At 44.0% G+C, this 25,967-nt stretch overlaps 1 protein-coding gene across 6 annotated transcripts in view; it reads left to right on the top strand.

The window, feature by feature from the left end:
* The window catches only part of NFATC1 (nuclear factor of activated T cells 1), a 116,633-nt gene that overhangs the window by 21,197 nt on the left and 69,469 nt on the right, over nucleotides 1–25,967 (top strand). For all 6 annotated transcript variants that reach the window (XM_057424232.1, XM_057424228.1, XM_057424226.1 and 3 more), the window contains exon 4: nucleotides 25,291–25,493. In XM_057424232.1, coding sequence (XP_057280215.1) covers nucleotides 25,291–25,493 — 203 coding nt within the window. The remainder of the gene's footprint in view (nucleotides 1–25,290; nucleotides 25,494–25,967) is intronic.

The raw sequence follows: 25,967 nt of genomic DNA, 5'->3' as shown, positions 1-25,967 counted from the left end.
GCGGGAGAGAGCCAGCTGTGCCTGTCCCTCCTCGGCTACTTCTTTCTAACCTAGAAGTTAAACTTCCAGTGCCTTTTGTCAGGGTGGTGACACCCTGTGCGGCACAGTGCAGGTTTTATCAGTGCCTGGATGCCATGGCACCCATGGGTGTCAGGGCACAGCCTGTGGGAAGGAGGCAGGTGCTGCTGCCCCGCTTGCGCTGCTTGGGCTTATGCCACAACTCTTCCCATAAGAGCAGGGGCTTGTTGAAAATCTGGATGGCTCAAGATGATGTACAGGTCACATGTGCAGGGCTCACATGTGTTTGTTTATTTGCTGTAAAACCCTGTTAGCAAACATGTCATTTGAAGGAGCGATGCAAGTCTGAGATGACACTGGGCAGGGAATGCTGCTGCAGAGTTTGTGTGCTCCTGCAGCAGCTGAAAAAGGAAAGTGAGGGGAGTTGTCAGCAGCAAACACAGTTTTCTCTTCAGCTCTGCCAAAGCTCATCAGTGACATAGGATTATGGAAGTCATCCGCTGAAAGACTGAAGGTTTTAGCAGAACTTTTGTGAATGATATTTAAGAGGGATCTGTGTCAGACAGTTCATACCTACTCAGTTTGTGGCAAATGCAAGGAAATGTAAATGGGGATGCATTAATTCACAGTGACCAGCCTGGTGTTTAAAGTTTCCTACGTGCTTTTTGGAAAGACTGAATGTGATGCCAACATTTAATTGGACTAAATGTGTCCAGACATTTCCCTTCTCATCCCCTGTTGGGATTGAGTGTGCTGCTTCCAAACACAAACAAGTGTCAGAAAAGAGGAGAGGAAACTGCGGAAGGGCATGAAGGGAAAGGAGAGGAAGCAGCCAGTCCTAGTCCTGTCAATCGGCTCTACCGGTTTAATAAGGATTAATGTATTTTTCAGTCCTTTTATTACAACCTGAATATCCTTTTCTTGCAAAAGAACTAAAGAACAGAAACATAAAGGGCCAGAAAAAGCTTCACCATGGTGAGATTGCCATCCCAGGCAGAGTTACCTATTTGAGGAAATAGTTAAAATCTTCTGACTTTGACCAGAGATGGATGGAGGGAGGGATGGATAGATGGACGAAAAGTACTTCCAAAAAGAAATAACATACTTAAAAATACTTTTAATAAAAGAAGTAGTAAGTGCTTACAAATAAAGAACTTAAAAACTGAGAGTACTTATGAATAAATGAAAGGAGGAGGAGGAAATCTAAGGAGTAACTTCTTATGAATCAGTGGCTGACAAGAGCTGTAAAGTGCACCTCTGAACCAACATATTTCCAGATGTTGCAGGTGTTTAAGTAATGTTTGATTCAGTCTACTGTGTGACAGAAAGAAGCCCAAGCTTCAAAGTTCACACCCAGGTGTAAGCTCGGATGCTATCTGAGTGTTTTCAGGTGAGAGATTCTGGCTCAAGCTTTTCTCCCTAATATTTCTCAGTGTTTTCAGTTGTGTTGACTCAGGGAAACCTGTCATAAAACTGCTCTGACCTCTTTTGCTACCCTTTTGTGTTGTGTTATTTTTTTGCCCCATGTGGACAGTCAGTTCTTTCCTATGTCATTGCTTTGGGAGAGCTTGTTAAAACCTTTTACCCTCAACAAGAGGAGAATGAAGAACAGGTCCCTTCCTCCCTTCTCCATTTCGAACCCTGTCTTACAGCATCCTGCTTCCTAAGCCAGGAGGTTTTCTTACGCTGATACCTCCACATATCTGTAGGGCATGCTAAGGCAGAGGAGAAGTAATCCAAAAATCATACTCCGCTCATGGCACGGTTCTCCAGCAAAATTGCCAGGAGGTTGCCTTCTCTGCAGCTGGAGTCTGTTTATCTTCTTGTTCCAGGCAACATTAGCTTCTTTGCTGCTCCTTCATCTCCTCTGGTAGGAGGTGGAAGGTCTGAGAATCAAAGCATGCTGGATGAGGAGAGCAGCGGTGTAGGAGGGCAGGAGTTTCTTGTGGGTGTGACATAAGTCCAGGGCTGGAGGCTAATTTTTTCCTTGGCTCTAGCAGCTCCTCCAGGCTGGTGACTTTCCTCTGGAGCTGGAGAGGGACACATGGGAAGCTGAAGAGCTTTGCACTGGGATGCAGGCACATGCTGAATGCCACTCGTGTGTAAGATTCCTCTCCTCTTCCAAACCTGACCCTGGGAAAGGGCAGGCAGTGCTGAGTGTAGCAGGCTACTGGAGGGGCTTATGCTGACCCGTGGAAGTGACAAACCTGTAGGTACTGGCAGCTGCCTGCAGCAGCAGAGTCTTGCTCCACCTCGGTGCTGGAAGGTGCCACTCGCTCCTTATAATCTTTCCATCATCTGCATGGGGCTTGCTCACTGGAGGCTCCTGCAGGCTGCCTCCCAGGAGTATTTCATGCCAGCAGAATTTCCTATGGATTTTCTTCTGTGGGATGGCTGTGCTCTCCCTTATGCACTTAGGAACAATACGGTTTTGAGCACTTCAAGTTGCCTGTGAGGGGTGAGAAGCCTGGTAACATAATATTCCTCTCTCTCTCATTTTGCCGTTGCCTCTTTGGGTGTTTGGCTGCCATGGCGGCCCCAAGCCATTGCTGGTCTTGATTGCTAAACCCATTGCTCACTCCCGTTGAGAGTGGGATGAGCTGGCACACCTAGCGAGCTAAAAATGCTGCAGAAGATTGGCAAGCAAGTGGTGCCAGGGAGCGGTGCTGGTGAGCTCACAGCTGGCACCAGCTTTTACCCCTTGGCTTGGAGAAGTATTTTGTGAGTTGTTGTTGCCTTTGGTGATTTCAGACCAGGATACTCCCGCCTCTGAGTCAGAATGGGGCTGGTGCTCCAGATATCATAGGGTGTTAAGAAGCTGCATGCCCTGCCAGGTGAGGGTGAAACCTGCGACCCCTTTGGAGAGCAAAATCATCATGTCTCTAAGCATCTTTCTGGCACCTCTCTGTTTGGAAATCCTCTGACTAGGGTGAGGATTTCTCTGAATGAAGCAGGATGAAGTGAATCAGGACTTTAGGAAACTCATGGAGTTGGATAGCTACAGCCATATTTTAAGTGAGGTGAATTTAATTCAGAGGATTTACATCCTTAAAAAGGTCCTCTATTTGTACCTCTCATTCTTCATTTTGAGAGCGATGGTGAGGAGTTGCACAAGATAGGGGTTACATTCCAGCCAGCAATGGCTCTGTTTCAGCTACAAGTAAGTAATCTGGCAGATAAAAGTTTAGGCTCCCCGGGGACGGATGGCACCAGGTTATAAATGTATGGTCTGTAGATACCCTAATTAATAACTCATCTTTGGAAAAGTCAAGCACTTTGGCTGGCTGAGATGGAATTTTTACAAGCAGGGTGTGGTATATGTGTGAGATAAAATCCAAATACTCAAGAACGTTTAATTAAAGGGTATGATGTACTCCCATAGAAGGCTGGACTAAGTGGTGAAAGAAAATAGTCAAATACACAGAACAGTCTAGTAAGCACTTTAAAAAGTCACGATTATTACTCTTTTTTTTTTTTTTTACACAAAATATGCCAGGAATGTTCTTTAAGATCACTCTTGATGTGAGGTAGATAAATTGGTTAGGAAAAGGGAAGAAAAGAGGTTGTAGGGGTTTTCTTTTTTTCATCTAGGTAACTGCTATGAGCCAGAATTTGTTTTCCTCTTGGAAAAATAAGTTAATATTGAAGATACAGTGAATGCTTCTTTGCCTTTCAAGTATGACTTTGCAGCGAGGTTTAAAGAGGTTGTGTAGCACATGTGCTCCAGTAGAGAATTTGATCTGAACCTCTAAACAGGTGAATAGTCAGAACTCTCTCATTTTGCAGGCAAAACACAATGATTTGTCTACTGATTTACATAGGCAAAGTGTTGTCTGTGCCAGGAGACTTGCTCACAAGAATTGGCTGTGTCATTTTTTGACAAGATCTCAAGTATGCACTTTGGGTCTGATTGTCAAAGGCCTTGAGGCATATGTTGGGATTTTAAAACCCCTTATGACTAACAAGGGTCAAACTCTTCTCTAAAGCAATTGTTGTCTCGGTTTTTTTGTACATCTCTACATCACCACAATTAGGCACCAACATGTCTCTGAGCTATTTGTGCACCCCAGTAACGTGTTATCATTTGCTTCCCATGAATCAGCTGGTTTTGTTGCTTTTGGATAATGAGCTCAAGTAGTCCAGGTGCTGGGCACTGCAGGTACCTGTTAGAATCCTTTCTCTTTTCATCTTCTGGACTCGAGAGCTATGAATACTTTTGCAAACACCTCAGAGAACAGAAAGCCTTGTGATCAAATCGTTGTAACTTCAGGGGGCAGCAGGCAGTCCAGCAAGCTGCAAATGCATTCAGGTTGGGGCTTTATGTTTTGCATAACAGCTTCATAGAGCACTTCACATACAGCACTTCACATGCACCCAGCTTCACAAATAGTTAACAGTGTGAGGTAATAGAATTGGGCAGTTACACAGAAGGCAAGATGGGAAGAAAAGAGAAACGGAGAGCTTAAAGGAAAAGACTGGAGAGAGATGTTCACCATTGATGACAGGGAGGAGATGAAAAGGTAAAGAAGCCGATAGGACGACTCTTCCAGACAGAGTGGGGCAAGTCCTTCATAGCAATGGTCTGATGCTGCACAGCAAGACTGAGCCCGTGGTTAATTTAAGTATATAGTCTGGGACTTCGCATATATGTGCAAGTGTGTGCATAAGTACTTTTCTTGGTAGGGGTCACTCAGTGCTGTGAGTTTGTTTAAAACAACGTCTGCCACCATTGCTGGGTGAGTCAAGGGAACTGGAAGGAAAACTGTCCCTGGTGGGACCAGCTCATGGACATCTGACCAAGAGGAGTTAATACAGTAAAAATTATGTTAGCTGCTTTCCCCTTCCCTCTGGGTCTATCAGAGATGAGAAAAGGGCATATTCTTGTTAGTAAGCAGTGATTCAACTTGTCATGCTGTAGCGGGCTTCCGCTCTGTGCTCGTCTTAAGTTCTTTGACAGTGTCATATCCAGATGGAAATATAATGCTTTCTTATGGTGAGAACGTTAAGACATTGGCAAGCACCTGTTAGCCAGGTTGCAATTAATAGCACAAAGCCATGCAACCATACAACAAACCAGACAGGGAGCCTACATTTTATAGCCTTGTTTTAGACAGCCGGTACTTCTTAAGAATAAATCTAAGCTGAATGGCTTTCTCACTTCTTGCATCTGTATAGTTAAAGCTAACCTCAAACTAGCAGACAGATAATCAAAACTGAAAAGTAGAATGTTTTGGCAGATGTTTTAAGGCTGCTATTGCTTCTATAAATCCAACAAATGGAACAAAGCCCATTGAAAGCTTTTTATCACAGTTTTTCATCATTAGAAGATTGCATTTTGGGAAGGGGAGTTTCTCTGTTTTGGTGTTTCACATGAAGTTGATCCCACAGGGTAGCTCCACAAGCACAGCCATATAGGTAGCTTATGGCCTTCCTGAGAAGGGTCAGGTCCAGAAGGGAGCCATTCTGGAAAGTGTGCTACTGTCAGACAGTGAAGGTTTCATGACTCTGAAAACACAACTTCAGCTCTGATCTATGAGCAGTCCTGGGGACAGGCCTCTACTGTTTGGTGCAACAGCCCCCTCCAAATGAAAAATGAATATTCCACCAGCCAGCGCTTGGGGGATGCACTCTGCTCTCCTTTAAAAAGGATACCTCTCCCACACTCAGCCTGGCGGATGCCACAGTACATAGCCTGGCTGTTAGGATGCCGAGATACTCAATCTGGCTTTCCAGACTGAAGGATTTAGCCCAACACCCTAATTTTCCCTTCAGTTTGGAGTTGCTGGCTGCTGGCAAAGCAGGAGTTAGTGGTGGCCTTTAGGGACAAGGGAATGGAAAGTGTTCCCACTTTGCCACTGTTGCTGTCTCTGTTCCCTTGGCAAAGGAGATGCTGGTATCAGCTCCCAGCATTTCCTTTCCTTGGCCTCTCCCAGTTTCCTTTCTGCTGCATCCTTTGTGACAGGGTAGTTGGTGGCATTGCTCTTGGTCTGTGGGGCATCTTCTAGCTGTCTTCTGGTGGTGGTGGATAAGGCAAAGACCTTCTAGGTTTGACCTAGGAAGGAAGCAAAGGAATCATCTTTATTTCCTCCACTGCTCACAGAGAGATCTTTTTGCTGCTGTTGTTGGGCTGGTTTTGGTGACCAGCAGCACATGCACCCTGAGTGTCTTAAAACAACATGATGGAAGGCTCTGTGAGACCCAGAAAGACAAAACATACATGTAGAAGCCTTTTTTTTCACTTATTCCTCATTTACTTTGTCCTCAGGTCTCATGCTGCAACCTGTACTTGGTGAATCGTTTGCAGTGTGGACAGATTTTTTTCTGCACATTATCTGAAAGGGCGATTCATCATTATTTTGGAAGCATACCTGAGAAGTGTGTATCACTGCTCTCCAGGGAGGAATCAGGACTCATCCTCAGCTCTTTGATTGCCATACTTTTTTTGTCCTTTCCATCCCTTTTGCCCCCTGCTTAATAATGCATCACTCCTGCTAGAAGATGCCATGTCTCTTGCTCTATCTCTGAATTTTCTTTCTAGAAGTTGCCATTCCCCTGTCCTCCAAGCAAGGTAAGACAAATGCCCCTTTCTTTGTTTTTCCTACATAACTAAATAAAGTGAAGTGTATCTGTGGGCCTGGGGAGTATCTGTCAGTGGATGATGTTCAGTGAAGATGGAAACAACAAAATTAATGTAATCAGCAGTTGAAATGGGAGATTTCTTTGCAGTGGTGTGCTAGGAGAATATTTTCACAAGCCGCACCAGCCCATCAAAGACATTTGCGGTACTGCTAGTGAGGCTTCTGCAGATGTCCTCATGGAGCTGAATGTCCCCAGTTCCTTCCTTTATACTCTCTGTCAAGATCTGCTAGAGCTCAGGAACCCGTAGTGTGATCTGTTCTCTCTTATAATTCTTAGGAAGAAACAGTTCAGCTTAAGTGATGTGAGATGTAACAACAGCCAGTGAGATTCCTTAGGGTTTTGGCACATTTGAAAGCTTAAAACATTGTCATCTTGTAAAAACTGGCAATTGCTTAATTCATGCTCTGATAGAACTTTGTCTTTTGGAATTATTCGAATGCCTGATCTATTCATGTTAAAAAGTGGCTCCTGCATCTGCAGTGATTGCTCTCTATCAAGGACAATTGTTGTTGGTGTTTTTTTTCTCAGTAAATTTGTGGTAGAAGCATTCTTCCACTGAAAATGCGCGCCTCAGGGGGAATGCTTAGGGGTGATGAGAGTCACAGAATCAGAATGCCACAGTTCTGCAGGCCTCTCTGAGCTTCAGCACCTTTTCTTCCGCCCTCCCAGTGCTGCAGATCCTTCTGGTTAGCAAAAGAGGCTACCAGTAGTGCTCCAAATGGGTACCCACTTTTCTGAGGAAAAATACAACATGGGTAGAGCATTTGCTTGCCTCAAATTGCCAGACCTCAGTTACAAAAAGAACCCAACCCCAAAGCAAGTCACATTCAAGCAGTGTTGAGGTGCTCCTGAAGTCAGTGAGCTTAGTCTGCTTAATTCAAGCACACTCTGAGGTGTTTGTTGACTCTCAATTTAGCTGTTTTCAAGAAAATAAGATGAGTAACATGTTGAGGACTGGGTTCAGAAGGGCTTTACAGGAAGGTTCAGATGATATATGAAGCTGTGGTCTGGGCATGAACCACAGTTGTTGCTTGACTTAGTTTTGGTTGCAGTTGAGAAGACCTACTGCAAAGTTACCAATCAGCAAATCCACCCTAGACTTGTCAGATTATTGCACGTTGACATGCACCCAAAAGCTGAAATGAAACACGGTTAAAATTAAAATGCAGCTTTAGCAGAAGCCAGATGCTTCATTATGAGCTGAGCTAACCTACCTGCCAAATACTGCTAACCTGCATGAGGCAGGTGATTAATTTTTTACAAGTCTGCTTTGGCAAATAGACATCTGTCCTCTATTCCTAAAAGTAAGATCTCAGGGCAAATAGTTTTTTTTCCCCTTCTTGGTAGTCCAAGTTGCATAAAACATACATAGCATGAAAATTATGTGCATTCTGTATGAAGATATATTACAGTTAGTTTGTATTTTAGATCACTTTCGTATCACTAACTCCATTGGAATAATTTCTGGTTTTATACTTTATAATTTTTATATGTAAGAAGAGTAAAAAATTACATCCGTAACATACCTTGTAATCTGGAATGCCGGTATATGTGGTTATAGTATAGATTTTTCATTTTAATCAGTCATTGTTCCAACTGACAGGCTGAATCAGTGGAAAATATGGTGTCAAATTACTCAGTTGCTCTCTTGAAGTATGTTGCAGCTTTCCTTATGAGCAGAGGTTTATCATTTCTTTCCTTGTGAAGAATAGCTCTAGATCTTTGATACGTGCCGCAAAAGGGAGATGATCCTTTAGCAGCATCTGCTATATACATACACATAAGTAAGATATGTTGCATGCTGTCAGTGCAGTGAAATCAAATAAACTTTCTCCTCCCTCCGCATGTTTAAGAAGTAATTTAGCAGGAGTTGCATATTTTCACTGAAACAGTTGAAGCACACTAGTGATCAATTTACTCGCACATGGTAAAAATAATACAGGTTGCAGACAGATTTTTAATATAGTTTTTAAACACCTGTTTTTAATGTTTCAGTACCCAATAAAGTGGAGGAGCTCCTGCTTTTGGTTTGCATGCAGACATTAGGTACATTATGTACATTGGGATTTAAAAGTCTGCTGCCTAGGTTTCAAATGCAGCCCTGTTGAAAGCAGTAAACAACGCTTGCAGGCACAGTGTGAGTATGTTTTTGGGAGTTCCTTGGCACTTCAGTTACAGACACCAGAGTACCCCTCGATGAGTTTTGCTCTTTGGGACACTGATAGCACGGTGTTACTACCAAGTGTGAATCCTGGCAAAAAACCCTGTCATCCTCACCAGAAAGGGAGTTCTTTCCTTGCCATTTGCAATCCTACTTGTGTAAAAATATTGCTGGTCCAGTTCTGTGTAATGCAAGGGGAAAAACATAAAAGAGATTGAGAAAAGTGATCTATTACAGTGCAACAGAGCACTTAAATACATCCTTAAATTTTCATAAAGTGGGACTAAATATTGACCGTCTGTTTAAGTTTTCTACCAAGCAAGGTTACATTGGTCAAATGGCAATTTATTGTGTCACTTACTGTCTCTCAGGTTACTCAGCTGCAAAATCTGGATTAAGACACTTTCACTGCCTTGCACGAGTGTTGTAAGAGATTGGGTGTCACACGTGAGCATGTGGGGCTGCCAACTGCTCAAAAGTAGCATGAAGAAAGGGAGCAAGTAGCAGAGTCTGTGCTCTGCTCTTGCAGACCTCATTGCAGCTTTTGAGGAGAACTATTACATTTTCCATCTTAAAAATCCACTGCACTCTGGGCAGTGGTTGCAGGTTGCCCGTGTGTTGCTGCTCCTTCTGATGGTTTTTAGATGAATGCTGTTAACTGGATCCTCCTTTCCTCTGCCTCTGCCTTCTGTCCCTTTGATTTTGGGATCCCTTAGGATGATTGCATGTTTTTTTTGTCCCTTCACCATTATGCATGCCCCTATCTAATGGGCATGAAGTCCCAGTGTCTCTGAAGCTTTTACTGATGTCTTGGTAGCAAGTCAGGCATAATGTTAATGATGATATTAGCACCAAGCTTCCTATCACCATCCAAAATCCTCTCATTACTTTCCTCTTTCTTTGAGCAAACTGTACCTTTTTTCATGTCATTTAGGTCTGTAATTTAGACCGGTCACTGAAGTCTGCTACATTTAGCTGATTCCCGTGCCTGCATCAGAATAGCAGTATCAGCATATCATGTGTGTTCTGTGTAGGACATGGATACCCATATTTGCTGTACTTAATGAGCTGCATGTTCCTGTCTCCTTGGCTCTCTGTCCGTGAAAGGACAGTGGCTAGTGTTCAGGAAGCCCAGAGTGCATCGTGGCCATACAGATATATAAAGAGCTACAAGGGAGTGAGTTGGAAGAGAGATGATGTTTTGTTTCTGAAGAGCTGAGTTGTGCATGAAACCTGGGCATAGCTTGGGCACAAAGAGTTAGTCCCAAGTTTTCATCCCCCTCTTAGCATCTTCACTGAGGCCACTGCTTGCTTTAGCACTGCAAGGAGAGAGACCTGAGCTGGAGGTGACTGCAACATGTCAGGATTAAGAAGCTCGAGCAGGGCTTGTACAACGCTGTCTGTGCTTGCCTGGGGCCAGGACTATCAGCACCGTGGCTCTCCTGCATGTATGCACTGGGATATAATGCTTTGGTCGTGAGTACAGGGCAGAGAAGGGATGCAAGTACCTGTTTTGGATAAGACCAGCTCTTGCCAAAGTGAGCACCAGTCCGTGGTGCTCTGAATACAGCCATGGGGTGCTGGATATGGCTATGCTACCACCATCACCCCCACTCCCTGCAGATCCTGGCCTGGCATGTTGTTGTTGTGATTGCTATGGAAATAATTTCAATATGTTTTGTAGTTTTGAGATGCTGTGTCTTGCATTGTTTGGCTGGAAAGCTGCTTGACTGGTTTTAGAGGGTGGCTGTACATGCACAAACACTAGCTGATTTTTTTTTTTTTTTGTGGTGGAAAGTAGGAGATTCACAGCATGGTTTTAATTAGAATCGCTCATTTAGTCTTTCACTGCAGTGTGTTCTTTAGTTGAAAGATAATTTAATTTTCTTTGTTTTGGAAGATTTTCGTGCTTGTCTGTGTGAAATGTCTTTATTTACTGTGCTTCATCGTGCTTTGCACATAGCTTTGATTGTTAGGAGAGTCAAAAACAAAAACTTCCCTGGGCTGTATTATTTTCCACCTGCTGTGGCTTTTAATACAGTCTCACTGCTATATATGTACCAAGTGCCTGTATTTCTAGGAGAAAAACACCAGAGAAAATTGGGAAAGCATGCAGGGTTAGATTTAGCCATAAAACTCATTGACTTGAAGAGGAATAGCTTGTCTGAAAGTTGTAAAGTGCTGACAAAGTGTAATTGATATGGGTCAGTTTGGATTTTAGTCTTGGAGAAGTCCACAGATAACACGTGTTGAAAAAAAGGCAAAACCCCCCAAAATCCTGTTGTTCTGCACAGAACTTTGTATTAGGATCTTGTAACACCTCTTGTGCTATGGAGAGTATTTGTCTGGTTGAAACACAATGCAGCATGGAGCAGTCATGTTTGTATGTATAAAAATACCTAGATAGTGCTTGTCAAATAAGAATTAAAAAAAGCTACATCAAATATGTAAAACTCTCTCCTCATATATGCAGGAATTCATAAAATAGCTTGAAATGTGCAGTGTTTTGTTGTGGTGGTGGTTTTTTTTTTTTAGTACAGATGGCATTTATTCGTCGATAATCCTTAATAATCTTGCAATAATTTTCCAAATGGCTTTCAAATTAATTTTCACTTCTCTTGCAATGATACTGTTTTCATTATGTGGGCCTTATAGCTCTTACTGTGCAGTAATATAGTATTCCTCAATAGAGACCCAAATATTGTTACTAAATATAGGCTATAGAGTATTATTGACTAAAAAGTGTAGTTACAGAATTTTACACAAACTCCATCCATAGCTGCAAACATGAGCTGCCACGGACAAACAAATTTAGACCACAACTTGCAGGCATGTGTGCTAACATCTAGATACACAAGTAATCTCAAGCACATGTCCTGAACACATCAAAGCCTCATTTTCTAATCCCTCCTGGGTGAACTGACATAGCCCCACCACTGGCTGCAAGAGACCTGGTTGAAATGGAGGCAAGTAGGAGAGGTTTTGCAAAGAGCAGCACAATACAGTGGCAATGCTGGCACTGGGTTATGGCTCTGCAGCTCTGCTGGCATAAATAAAGCCCCTGAAACTCTCAGCCCAAATAGATTTTACACTGGTAGTTGCTCTAATCACAGGGCAGTGTTAATCTAGAAGCCTAGCCATAATAGCAGATGTTTTTAGGAAAATCACCTGAGAAGTAGCAGCATTCTTTGGTTCCTCCAGTATGGAGTAAAATAGTGTAATTTATTTATAAAGAAAAATGTGATGACCTGTAACCTCTCATATCTCCAGTTATTTGTGGATGCTCATTTCCCCTTTTGTATTAGGAAAGAATGTAGTACATATTTAAATTTAATACAGAAATGAACATTAGCAGGAATAGTGCTTGGATTGTATTTTTCTCACAATTTTAACTTGCACCTCAATTTTGAAACAACAGCAACAGCAATGCCACCAAACATGTACTCGACACTGCTTCAGAATGTCCCGTGTGTTCCAGAGCTGAGGTCTGGAGTGTGGCTGGGACCAGGGTGGGTTGCTGCAGTCACTGGAAGTGAGTGAGTTGCTCCTTACTGCAGCTCTCTTCTGAGGGAGGGAAGGGATTTTAGTCCCGTTTCAGTCATGGTGACGGAGGCTGCGGGTGGAGCTGGTTAAGTGTCCATCTCCCAGCCATGACCACCGGCTGCCCACCCTGGGTTGGGGCTGACTCTAGGTCCAGGGTACAGCAGGCCTCCAAAATGAGGGTAGAGAAGATGAAGCGCTGAGGTCATGCACTGGTGGAATTGACTTTGACCTTTTCCTCTGGGAGAGAAAAGAAATGCAAAGTACCACCACTGAGGTTGATGTGAAAAGCTGTGGGTGACTGCCCAAAATGTGTGATGGTGAAGTACAAAACATGGTGTCTCTAGTGGGTTCTGCCACACTGGGGAGCTTCTTGCAGAAGCACTGCTCTGTGCCTCTTTGGGCGAAGTGCAGTGTGCCCCTCTTGCAGCATTGCCCTGGGTTTGTGGAACACTCACGCTTTGAACTACTGTGGCCTGGGCTGGTTACAGGGGCAAGTCTACCTTTTAGGTTTATTTGGCTAACTGTAGATGCCTGCAGCTGAGCTAATTGCCTTAGTTTCTCTCTGTAATCAGGGGAAAGCTTGTCGGTATAGCATTTGGGAAGCTATTAATTTTATTCTGATGTGAACATCTGAAGCAGCTCAGGTAAGTCACACCTTCAGAGTGCATGTCTCATTTTGCTGGCTGCGAAGACAGCCAAGGTGACTAGACACTTGTTGCCCAGCCTGCATGTGTTAAAGTTAGGTCATGTGAATCACCTGGCTTTTCCCTGTTTCTTTTTGACTTGATGTGTTGTGTATAATTATGTGTAACTGGGGCCATCAGGCTTTAAGATCTTACCAGTTCACCAGGACCAAGGTTTACTTCTTAGGTTAGATACCCAAGTAAGCCTTGAGTATGATGGGGAGGAGCAGTGCCCTTTAAGACTTCAGCATTCCTGTCTCTGGCGTGGGACTTGACCCATACCAGAGCCTTGTGTTTGAAGTCAGCAGGTTCATATAGATGCTGTCTTGGTTTAGTGTAAAAACACAGGTCTTGGTCACTGGTACTCATCGTACCTCCTGTAGGAGAAAGTGTTGCCCTTAGTGTCCTCTTCACATCGTGCACTGACATCCTGCTACACCAGCATCATTCATTTGCAGGAGCAGATAAGATACTCTGTAACGTTTTTATTGGCAAGTTCTGCCATTAATATTTGCAACATTTTATTTGGCTTTAAACGGTGTTGTGTGGTATTAGCTCGTCAGTATTTGGATGAAATTCTAGTGCAACAGCTGTTGCTAAATAATGTTACTCAACATGACAATATTTAGAATAATTAATTGAAAATAGTGCATACATGTTGAGCAAATTTATCTAAGAGTCTTTCATGCTTATTTTATTTAGTTGCTGTTGGAGATCACGGGTCTTCCCGTTGATTTTAGCCACTGTCGCCTGTTATGCTCCTTGGTCAGAATCTGCTCTGTTGCATCTGTTTTATTTTGGTAAAACAAGTGACATCAACCAGTGGCACCACCATTGTTCTCAAACAACTTAGAGTGTGGAAAGCAAGCTTTCTGGATATTTCACAGGTTAATCAGACTGTCTTGGAGGTCAGAAGCTTGAAGTCGAGCTATCAGATATACCTGACCTATTTTTATTGCTGCATTAAGATGCTTTCCATGGCAGGCATGCTCTCAGATAAAACTGCAGCGTAATCAGAGCTGTAGGACCTGGTGGATCAAAGGTGGCCTGTGGAGGGAGAGCAGGACCAGAAGTGTGTAGTGACTTGGCAAAACAACACTGCCCTTTTCTGCTCTGACACAGGAGGCACAAATAGCATGTTTATGAATCTTGTGCATGTGATGACAACACTTTTTGGGTGTTGAAAAATGGAAGCAAAGCCTGTCCTGAGGAACATACACATGTAGACAGCATGTTCTGACTCTGAAGAGAAAGGGGCTTGCATTGATTTGCATTAATCTGGGGGTTGGAACTAGATGATCTTAAAGTCCTTTCCAACCCTAACTATTCTGTAATTCTGTGATTCCCCGAAGAACGTGGATGTAAATCACATGAGGATTGGAACCAGAGGGCTGGGAAGCACTGCGTTTTCCATAGTGAAGAAAGGGTTACCCAGCCACATGGCATGGTTATTAGCTTCTATTTTATAAGAAGACTGAAGCACAAACTGATTAAACATAGAGCAGCCTGGAAATACATAAAAACTTGTTATGAAATTTTCTCTGCTCTAATCGAGTCATGTATCTGTGATGAAGCAAAAACTATCTGGCAGAGCTAGAGATGGGAACTTGATCACCTTGTGCCCAGCTTGCTGCTCCTTCAGCCGCAAAGCCATCCTTGCTCTGCACTCTTACAAAATGCCTTCAGTTGCTTTCCTTCTTTTAACTCATTTCTACATTAAACCCCCCCCAAAAGACAGAGGTACTGTGAAATTTGGAAGCCATCGGTACTCATGTGCCTTGCAGAAGAAGCAAGGTTTATTTCAGACCCTCAGACAGGCTTCCCTCCCACTCCCTCCTTTCCCAAACACAGAAAGCAGTCAGGGCTTGACTCATGGACTGTCTGATTATAGTAAGTCCCACTTGGGATACACAGCTATATAGCATGCTAGTGCACTATGTGCTTTGTCTGCCTCTGTCATTTTGTTTTCAGTTCCTGCTCTGTGATGTGGCCTTTGACTCCAATGGCTAATTAAATAGCAAGATGTCCTACATAAGAATTTTTTGTCTTTTTAAAGGAGCTCTCGGCAGAGAAAAATAAGAGAAATTGAGAATTGGAAGTGTATTTATAGTAATTTTCATGGCAACAGAACAGTAAGTCCAATATTCATGTTATGAATACAGCTCAGTATTTATAGCTCTCCAAATATTTACAGAGATAAAGCCTTTAAACATAGCCCCAGCTTTCTGTCTTCAGTAGCAGTTTAAATAAATGTCATTTGGATAGGAGTTAAAATTTAGGGGGGAAGCGAGCATTTCTGATCTAATACTGTATCAGTGGTGGCTATGAACACCAGAGGAATTTTGCCTGGAACTGTGTTGCCCCAGTCCTGTGTGAAGCAGTGTTCATATTCATGTGCAGGAAAAGCATCTCAAAAGCATTGCCCCATAGCAGGTAACCTCTGGGTGTAGCTGGGCATCCTGTTGCCCTTGAATTTGCGAGGGTGGGAATTAAAAGTCATGCAGTTAACTGCAGTAGTGAGTCTGCGTGCAGTAGTGAGCCACCGAGTGATAATGCAGCGTTTGGGGTTGGGGGTTTCTCAGTTTGGGAAAGTTGCCGATGGACACTGGCAGTGGTGCTGTGCTGTTGCTGGGATGGGCATGGGGAGGGCATCACGCCCATCCTTCTTCCTTCCGCTGATGGCACCTGACACACGCCTGAGGATCCCGGGCCAGCCTGTGCTTACCCACAAATAGGAGCTTTTGTAGATGTGAGTGGTGCGTCAGCGGCATGACGAAAGGCAGGATCACAAGTATAAGCTTGCCCAGGGTATCTGCCTCAGAATATTTAATAAATTCCTGTTGCAGTGCTGCTGTGACTTTTTTCTTAACTCTTACATGGCCGTGGGTACGACTGCAAAAACTGAAAGCTGTTATGGATGCTGAAGGCAAATGTTTGAGTAGAAACCGAGTAGGTTGAGGGGTTGGGTAGTTTCAGGGAGTGCACTATTGCATTGGATTTACATCCAGACCTGGATTGTTAATCTGCAGTTTTTAGAGCCCCTCTCTCTGTTGTCATCCTCCATTTACTCAACAGCAAATTAAATGCCTCCCATGCTTCAGCTTTATACTGCTAAGGATCCCATCCAAATGCAGGCTGCTAGGGTTGAGAGCCCCAGAAGGTCACCCATTGTGGCTATGCTGTAGGACAAGCTGTTCAGGGGAAAGGTGGTCCTACCACACAAGGGTCAGTGGTGACCCCTCTGTGGGAAGCATAGGGCTGTTCACAAAGAGGAGAACTTCATTTAAGTGGACTGCCTGGTGTGGGTGCCACCCTCATCCCTCTATAGGGAAGCAACTCTCCCCATCCCTGTCCTGCAAGGTGGTCTTGGAAGCTCCCATGGCTGCACTTGTGGAGATGGGCCATGGTGCGGAGGCAGCTGGCTGCCTCTGGTCACCTGAAAGTGAGGCTAGGGAGTGTGATGAGGCAACAAGGATTAGGAGAAGGACATCCGTTTGGTCTCATGGTAAAAGGTGGCACAAGAGCAATAATGATTTCTTTGTGTCCCAGCGAATAAGGTGCCCAGGGCCTACAAATTCATTCTGTTAGTAACTCCTTTTCTGATGGCCATCCCTCTTGTGAAACTAACAGTTTTAGGAAGAGTGTGACTTGGGTTGTTTTCTAGGTACGTGTATTTTTGGGGAGGAAAATCCTTCCTAGAAATAGGGAGCAGCGTCTTGCGGCTGTTTAGAAACGGAGATTTCATGGCTGTGCTGAGAGCCAGCAGCCACGAAGGCTGTTTTTCCCTGGATAGAAACTGAAATTACTTGTGAGCCAATGACTGAGTGTCCAGCATCTCTATTACATTAAGATTAATAATTCCTCACAGCATATTTGCAGCTGGAAGTTTTATATAGATCTTTATTCATCATGATGTGAACAGCTGCTCTTTTGCTGCACTGCTAAGTTAAAGTCCAAGTGGCAGCACTGGAAAGTGCCACATAAAACACACTCCTGCTGTTTTCCATTCACTCCTCCTGTCCAGCTCTCACCCTCTGCCCACATTTAGCCTTTTGCAGGAGCAAGCCATCTTATTTTTATTTGTGGACCAGCTCTGACTGCATTTGGATCTTGAAACAGAGCTTGAGTGAATCCAAGGAAAATTAGTTCTAGAAAGGAAAAAGAAGTCTTGAAAGTAGCACAGAAAAACACAGGAATTCCTGTTACATTTTTATTGGAAATAAGTGAAGGACTAAGGGATAGTAGTATGTATGTTATGTTCCACGGGGCATAAATTGCACACTTTCTTTGTTAACTGTGTCAGATAGAATTTAGCAAAAGCTATCACAGCCAGAGGGGCACCTCAGCTCCTAAAGAGGTGTTTTATTTTCTGGGGTTTTGTTTGGTTGGGTTTGGTTGTTTTTTTTGTGTGTTTTGTTGTTGTTGCTGCTGTTGGTTGGCTCAGTTTTGCTTGTTCCGGAATTAATTTATTTATCCGTCATTTATTTATTAATTCCGAAGTCCGCTCTGCTGTTTTGACTAGGACGTTTGTCTTTTTTTTTTGGTTTGTGCTTTCACCAGAGGAAAGATTGTACAGGAGCATCTGAGTGGCCCAAGTTTAGCACCTCCATGTTGAATCCTCACTGACAAGTGGTCTAGAGCTGAGCTTTGCACCTCATCCAGAAACTGGCACCCACTATTGCATGCCTGGTTGCTGGCAAAGGGAAGAGGTACCAGCTCAGGATGATGTGCATCTCTCAGTCCTGCGTACACTGTGAGCTGCAGACACTTCTGTCTTTACGGGCTAGAGACCTAAAAAGCACAGAGGGTATGTGGGTGGTATGGCAGTGGCTGAAACATGTACATCTGCAGAGCTTGATGCTGAAGGATGAGAGAAACAACTGGAAAGAGACAGGGATGCTGCAAGACCCCGCAGTGAGGTGGGTGCTGCAGACAAGTCTAGGGTGGTTTGAGCTACCTTTAGTCAATAAGCAATGGTGCAGTTGCCCCTTGGTTTGGGAGAGGAGGCTGAGTGGACAGCTTTTACAATGCCCTGTCTCAGCCCACCTGAGGTGCATTTTTCCCTCAAGCCTCCCTTAGCAAAGGAATTCAGAGCCAAATGGAGTGGTATAGGTTGAGGGAATTTTGTGATGAGTGGGACAGACTTTTCACAAAATCACAAAATGGTTTGGGTTGGAAGGGACCTTAAGGCTCATCCAGTTCCAAACCCCTGCCACGGGCAGGGACACCTTCCACCAGACCAGATTGCTCCAAGCCCTGTCCAACCTGGCCTTGAACACTGCCAGGGATGGGGCAGCCACAGCTTCTCTGGGCAACCTGTGCCAGGGCCTCATCACCCTCACAGGGAAGAACTTCCTTATATCTGATCTAAGTCTCCAGTCTGTCAGTTTAAATCCATTCTCCCTTGTCCTGTCACTACGTGTCCTTGTAAAAAGTCCCTCTCCAGGTTTCTCAGTTTCTTTTTGTGTCTTTTTTTCCCAGCACCATAGGTTGCAGGCTCCCTGAACCTTCAGCAGCAGGTCCCTGGGCATTTTCAGCCCAGGGGCACAGAGACAGGGAAGTTCAGTGACTGCCCAGGCAAAGGTCAGCCTCTGATCTTTGCAGTGTGCTCAAGGATAGATGCCTGGGTCTCCTGACCTCTCTCCCAGTGCCTTCACTTCTCATGACCGTCATTGCCCACAAGACCAACTTTTCCCCCTTCCCATTTAAACCCATGACGCAATGGCTTATGTCTCCCACTGCCTCTACCTGGGAACTAAAAGTAAATTCTTCTTGTTAAAAATCAGATTGATGACCCTGTTTTTATGCATGCTTGGTGCTCACAGCTAAAATCTATACCCAGAATGTTTGTGCACTTTCTTTATAGTTTGATCTTCAATTTATTTGTAATAAATCAGGACGCTGAGCACTCATGTTACTTTTTGAGTCTGTATATTGGTTACATTTTTAAAACATGTTGGTTTGTCATTCATCATTGAGTAGTTACTGTAACAAGAAAAAACTGCTTAAGAGAGCAGTAAAGCTAATTGGTGTGTAGCTCCCCAGTCTCTGGCTTAAAGAGACAAAAAGCAATTACTTTAAAAAGTTCACTATTTTATAGGGTTTATCCTGTTTGACATTTTTGAAAGCACTGGAATTACATTCCAAAACACTGACGGGAAAAAAAAGGGAAAGAAGCCCCCTTTCCCCAGACTGGGTGTTTGGCCTCATTAATGATTCTTTCCAGACTGACTCAGGCTATTCCACGAACAGTTCTAGAAATGCAAATGGGACAGATAGTTACATGTTTGGGTGAGAAAATGTAGGTGTTATTCTTAGTATTTTTAGAGTAATAAATGGGTGTGTTTACTTGTTTTCTTTATTATGCACTGAGCGTACAAGGAGCAGGCACACACGCTTGTAGATGCATCACCGACATGGACGTTACCGATGGATATTTTTTCATTATTGGTAAGGATGCAGCCCCTAGTAGCCTGCAGAGTCTCAGGCACAAACTGCTGATGAGTTTAGAGGATGAATGCTAAGTCTCTGGTAGTGCTCCAGTTTGCTATTAGTGGGAGCTCTGTCCTGAATGCACTGGGACTGGCTCAGCCCTAAATCAGCCACTATGGTCATTTAACATATTTACAGAGTCAGAGTCTGGAGGAATGCACAGCTGTAGAGGTTTCTCAGTCTTTTCCTGGAACTCCCAATAAGTACATTTAAAAGCTATTAGGTGGTGTAGCTCCCTTTTTTCCTGATGGCACGGGTGGTACCTGGCTGCTGTGTTCTGTCAGAATAGGACCATTCTTTCAGTGGCCTCCAGGAGCCTGTCCAGGCACAGAGGGCTCCTTGTTATGACAGGTAGCTTTCTGAGCGTTTCAACAGATGCTTCGGCATGCCAGAAGCATAAAGCACTTGGAAGGGAGCACCCAGAATATTTCAGCTGCATTTCTTAAAATAAATGCTGTGGCTTAAATAATAGAAGTTTTCCTTGCTGATTCTAGAATAACCACTCATGCTGAAACAGTGTTTGAGTTACTGGATATGACGTTTGCAAAAATTCCTCAAAATTTGATAACTATAGTGGAGGTTTGAGGAAGTTTTGCCTTTTTTTCCCCCCTAATGCTCTTGTTAAAAGCATCTCACCTGCTTCTGCTCATCATTTCTTAAGTCTGTTTAATTCTGATAGCCAGATTTCATAGATATGCATCAGGCACGCAGTTGGAATCTGGGCAGACTATGTATACTCAAATCTGTGATAAACCTCAGGCTGTTGTTGCCATGGGACTGAATTAGATACTACCGGGCAGTTGGACATTGGCTGTAAGGGGTGAAACAGCACTGTTTCCCTCAATCTTTGCTGACCACCAGAGGAATCATAGAATAATTTGGGTTGGAAGGGACCTTCTAGGGCATCTAGTCCAATCCCCCTGCAATGAGCAGGGACATCTTCAACTAGATCAGGTTGCCGAGAACCACATCCATCCTGGTCTTGAATGTCTCCAGGGATGGCGTCACCACCTCTCTGGGCAGCCTGTGCCAGTGTTTTACCACCCTCGTTGTAAAAAATGTCTTCCTCACATCCAGCCTGAATCTCCCCTCTGTTACTTTAAAACCCATGTCCTGTCACAGCAGGCCCTGCTAAAAAGTGTCTCCCCATATTTCTTACAGGCCCCTTTTAAGTACTGAAAGGCCACCATAAGGTCTTCATAGACCCTTCTCTTCTCCAGGATGAACAAGCCCAACTCTCTCAGCATTTCCTCATTGGAGAGGTGGTCCATCCCTCTAATTATTTTTGTGGTCCTCCTCTGGACCCTCTCCAACAGGCCCATGTTTTTACTTTAGTGAGGACTCCGGAGCTGGATGCAGTACTGCAGGTGTGGTCTCACCAGAGCAGAAGACGCCTGGTGTTCAGTGCTGTGGCATTTGGATGCCCAAAATCAGTCAGCCCCAGTGCATGGTGTGCAGCGCATCTCCCCAGGGAAAGACTGAGATTTGCTTTGGCACCCTGTGCTGAGATGAGCAGGAATCTACTGGTGAGAATCAGGACATGTTGGTGGGAGAGGACATTGTGAAAGCGATGACGGAGAGGTGCAGGAATCCCAGGGAAAGCTTGGTGCGGTGAGAAGTCAGCCAGCCGGTGCAGTTTTTCCCTCGCACTTGCGTAAGATGACGTAAGGTGACACAGAGCTTAACTGTGATCGGTCCTGTTCTGGTGTTAATTAGCAGTGACTGCATTGCGTTTGATAGAATTAGAGGAGTGTAAAACAGGCCCACAATTAAGTCTGATTTTGATCTTAGCAGCTTCAGACAATATAAATGCAAATACCATTTGAGACCAGTTCAAGTGTTTTTAACAGTGTTGCTCAAAAAGTAGAGCACAGTAGTCAGTGGTCAGTCAGAACAAGAGAATATGACCTACTTTCATTTCAAAACCAAAACACCGGTCACAGAGGCCTTACTGCATACTTAAGTTTAGTCTGCATCTTTCCTTTGTACTAAATCAGGTGATTGTGGTATCCTCACCTTTATTTGGGAAGGAAAACTCATTCAAAAATATCATGCACTTGATCCTTATTTGAAGCTAAATCCTTTTGAACTTTCACAGCAGGGGAAAGAACAGCTCTTTCCACTTGGATCTACATATTGCCAAGCAAAGCAATGCTTGATAGGAAACGCATATCCTTTATTATGAAGGCTGTAGCAAAGAGCAGCCTTTGTCACCCATACTCAGCCACTGAGTTATTAAGAGAACTTCGGACTGTGTTACAGAGAGAAAAGATAAAAATAGGGTGTCTGACGCATGCATCCCATGTCATACGCCAGGAAACAGAATCATTATACCACCGAGTACAGTATTCCAGAGCATTCGTGGAAAATATGCATGGATGTGAATGTGCAAGATCTTTCCTCACCAAGAAAACTACTCAGTTCCCCTTTCACCCTGTCCCGTTCTACATGTCTTGTTGAATATCCCCCTTGCCCTGCTTTGCTTCCACTGCTCCTCTCATTGTCTTGCTGAACAATGGGAGAGCAATGCCACTTTCCTGTATTTTGAGGGAGCCACAAAATATTCTTGATGTTCCAGCTGAGTGTAAGCAAAATGCTGCATGTTTTCCAGACACCTACAGCATGCTGAGAACTCCCAAAGCTCAACACTGTCACAGAAATCATGGGCTGGGTGCATACTCTAAAATTAGTCATTCACAGTAGGTGCCCCTTTAAATGGTAATCCTTGCATCGTTTTCTTTTATTGCTTCTGTGGCATACCTGATTATGTGACACAATATAAAAGTAAATAATGTGATGCAATGGGTAAAAGTGAAAGGGAAATACATGTCAGAAATCAGATACCTCCTACCGCAGAATACAACATAAAACTTGAGGTGACATGAATGTGGATTTTTCCTGTTTTGAGGGCAGTAAAAGCCACTGTATAATGATTACATTAGTCTGTCTGGATGTTTTGACAGTTCCCAGCTCTTGAAAACTCATGTTTGTTCAGTGCTGTAGTCACTACTTGTCTTCAGGTGCAAGAGTAGCTGTCAGGGAGTAAGTAACTGTGCGTAATGGATCCAAAGCAAAGCCCAGCACAGCTGTATCATAGAATCATAGCCTGGTTTGGGTTGGAAGGGACCTAAAGCTCATCCAGTTCTAACCCCCTGCCATGGACCGAGACACCTTCCACCAGACCACATTGTTCAAAGCCCTGTCCAACCTGGCCTTGTATGTATACCAAGGCCTTTAAAAAGAAAACCAAACAAACATAAATTTAGTTTGAAAATCACAGCCCTTAAAAAAACAATGCATCTGAGATCTTATTATTTATTTTCCAGCATGCGAATGCTAATCATGGAAGGGCAGGTGTGCAAAGCAGAGGACTTGGGGTGTTCAATTGCCTCCTGATAGGAAACCTGTGGGAAAAGCACAAGCTGAGACTCAGCAGTAGGTTATGGGATACAGCAGCAGCTGAGTTCAGATTTAAAGATAAAGCCTGAAATAGCAGAACCCAATGCAAGACCAACATTTATTTACCCCTTTGCCTGGATTCAGTAAAACATATGGGCACCTTGGTGTGTGATTCTGCTTTTGCTGAATTGGGGTTTGAGTTACTCGCTAGTCTATTTTTACTTTTTAAGCGGCCTTGTAATTCAATATGTGTTTGTTTTAATTTTACACTCTCCATAAAAAGCACCGTCCATGACGAGTTGGAGAAGTGACCGCTGTTAATACATAGAAATGTAATCATTTGGTGTGTCACACTGTCTTACTTTCCTCCCCTGCAAACCTGCATGCCTCTCTTGATCAAAAATACCCCACGATACCTTGTGTCTCCTCCGTCACCTCATCTTTGCCATTGAGGGTCTGGTGGGCTGAGATCAGCCCAGGCTGAATCCAGGTCACTCTGCGAGGTGGAGGGACGGGTGGTGGTGAGTGGGACAATGGTTCCCTTGTGCTGCCTGCTGTGCCAGGACCGTGCCTGTGATCACCTGCTGGCTGTGATCACCCTATGGGGGTTAAAGCCAGAAAACCCTTTTTTTGCAGTGTAGCACTGGTGTTGATGTCAAGGGTTGTAGGAGGCATGTTCCGTGTAGGGGTGAACTGAGGCTTGTAGCCCACAGCACCCTGCTGAAGGCAGCGTGCATGCTTGGCTCTGCTTTTCTCTCTCCACTGTTTTGCCAATACCGCAGATTTTCAAATTGCCTCTAATGTGTTTTAAATTTGACAATGCTGGTTTGGACCCCCCCCCCCCATATCATATCACAACCCCCAGGCACTGAGCTGCCTTTGTGTTCTGCAGTACACCCAGTTAGTGATGGAAGATGTGTCTGTGTACTTCCTTGCTCATGCATTGGTCACTGTGGTATCTGAAACATTGCCTTTAGGCATTCCTGTTGCCATCAGCATGTCTGATAGCAGTGGGAAGGCTTCGTGCCTGTGCTTGCACTCACCAGAATCTTGCAGTGCTCAAGGAGCAAAAGTGACTTTTTTTGCTGTCAAATGGTAAAACACCCTGGAGAGATAGTTCTTAAGTTACTATGAAGCCGCAAATTACTTTATAAGATTTAAGGAGAGTGAAAGCAAGCAAAACACAAATACCAGCAACGTATGATGTGGGTTTCACTGCTTGCTTTCAGCTTTATTCAGCTTTGAACTTGCATGCACCATACATCAAAAATGTTGCTCCTCATCAAATTATGGTCAGTGGTCTAATCTTGAGCTATCAGATTAGTGATGGTGCAGCAATAGTGCGTATCTCATGCCCAGATCCATGTGAATTGTTCACAGGGGAAACTAAACCTGAAATGCAGTGAGCAGGTTCGCTCTCTGATGGTGCATCTCCTGGGACAGATGCCGTTCCTGGGCTCCCCTCTCCTATAGTTGCTGGATCCTCCCTTCCCTTCCCCTGGGATGAGGCTTTGTAGCTAACTACTGCAAGATAACTGTATTTGTGAGACTCATTTCCCCGCAACAGGCAGCAGTGTTAAGCAGAGTTTGGAGCTGTCCCCAGAGAGCTCCACCCATGGTCTCCTTTGCAGCAGTGTGAACCCAGAGCAGCTTCTTCAGAAGATCGTGGGGATGAGGTCAGACTTTGCTACTGCTCCCTCCCCAGCCTGTGGCAGAAATAACTCTTGTTGTCATCAGCGTGGTCACTGTAACATGGATGAGGTTCAAGTCAGGCCCAGTAGCTTCAATGAGATTTTTGTGCGATTATAACAAGAATTTGACACACATGGTGAGCTGCTACTTGTGTATATGTGATCTGTCTCCACACTGTCCCAGGAGGTATTTACCAGCATAAAAATCAGTTAATGAGGGGACGTGTCATGAACAGCAACCTGCTGCTACATGAGGGATGACCTGGGAAGCTCAGGGATGGATGAGCTGTGTGTCCTTTCCACTTGCAGACGCTGTTGGTCTTGCCACCCTCAGTAGAGGGAGGGAACATTGAGTTCATTGTGTTTTTTTGCTGAACACTACAGCAGAATTAATGCAGAGTGTTCTGTGGATGTGGCAGGAATGCTCACAAGCTCACCCCATCTAAAGTGCCTCAGGTCCTTTAGGATAATGAGACATTTTCTGAGTGCGCCTTTTTATTGTACCAATATTACATTACAGGAAAAATGGGAGGGGGGAACTTAACACATAGCACCTGTCACAAGTTTTCTCCTTGAATTAGGCTCTCCTGCTTATAAAAATTTAATTGATTCCTAGCAGTTTATGTGCATGGTGCTCAGTGGGCGTTTTCTGTTCTCTTGCCAGCTACATGGTTACTTAGAAAGCGAGCCGCTCACGCTACAGCTGTTCATTGGGACTGCAGACGACCGCCTGCTGCGACCCCATGCTTTCTACCAGGTTCATCGAATCACTGGGAAGACCGTTTCCACCACCAGCCATGAAACAATACTTTCCAACACCAAAGTCCTGGAGATTCCTCTTCTTCCAGAGAACAACATGAGAGCAATGTAAGACCCAGGCACCATACCTGACTCCTAGCAGTTTCCTTTTGGTTGCCTCCCTTGATTTCTTCTGTGTTGTTTTGAGGGGGTTTTGTACACAGTTTTCCTTTCCCTATATTTTTTTATTTATGTTTTAAAGGTCTTTCAGTAATAGTAGGTTTTCACGACTTTGCCAGGACAAATTGCCCCTAATCAGCTTAACAACTAAAAGAAGTTCACAAATATTTATGACAACTGATTGCTTTCATTCTAATGTTTCAGCCAATGTGCCTATTTGCCATTTAAAATAAGTATCTCAGTTACCAAGCTGTAAATATCTCCTACCTCAGCTCCTGCATTTAGTTTCTAAATATGACACCTCTTGCTCCTATACGCACTAGCACAAGGAACAGGGCCTATTAAAATTTATCTTTGGATGTCAAAGGAAACTCTTAGCATTACCGAGTACCCTGGAGTACTTTTTTAGACTAATAAATCCCC

The sequence above is a fragment of the Pezoporus wallicus genome, unplaced genomic scaffold (genome assembly GCF_028554395.1).
Source record: "Pezoporus wallicus isolate ANWC-B61680 ecotype Strahan unplaced genomic scaffold, APGP_CSIRO_Pwel_v1 contig_5485, whole genome shotgun sequence".
NCBI classification, from domain to species: domain Eukaryota; kingdom Metazoa; phylum Chordata; class Aves; order Psittaciformes; family Psittacidae; genus Pezoporus; species Pezoporus wallicus.
Note: the sequence above shows the minus strand (reverse complement) of the source record. Positions and strands in the feature narration are given on the sequence as shown.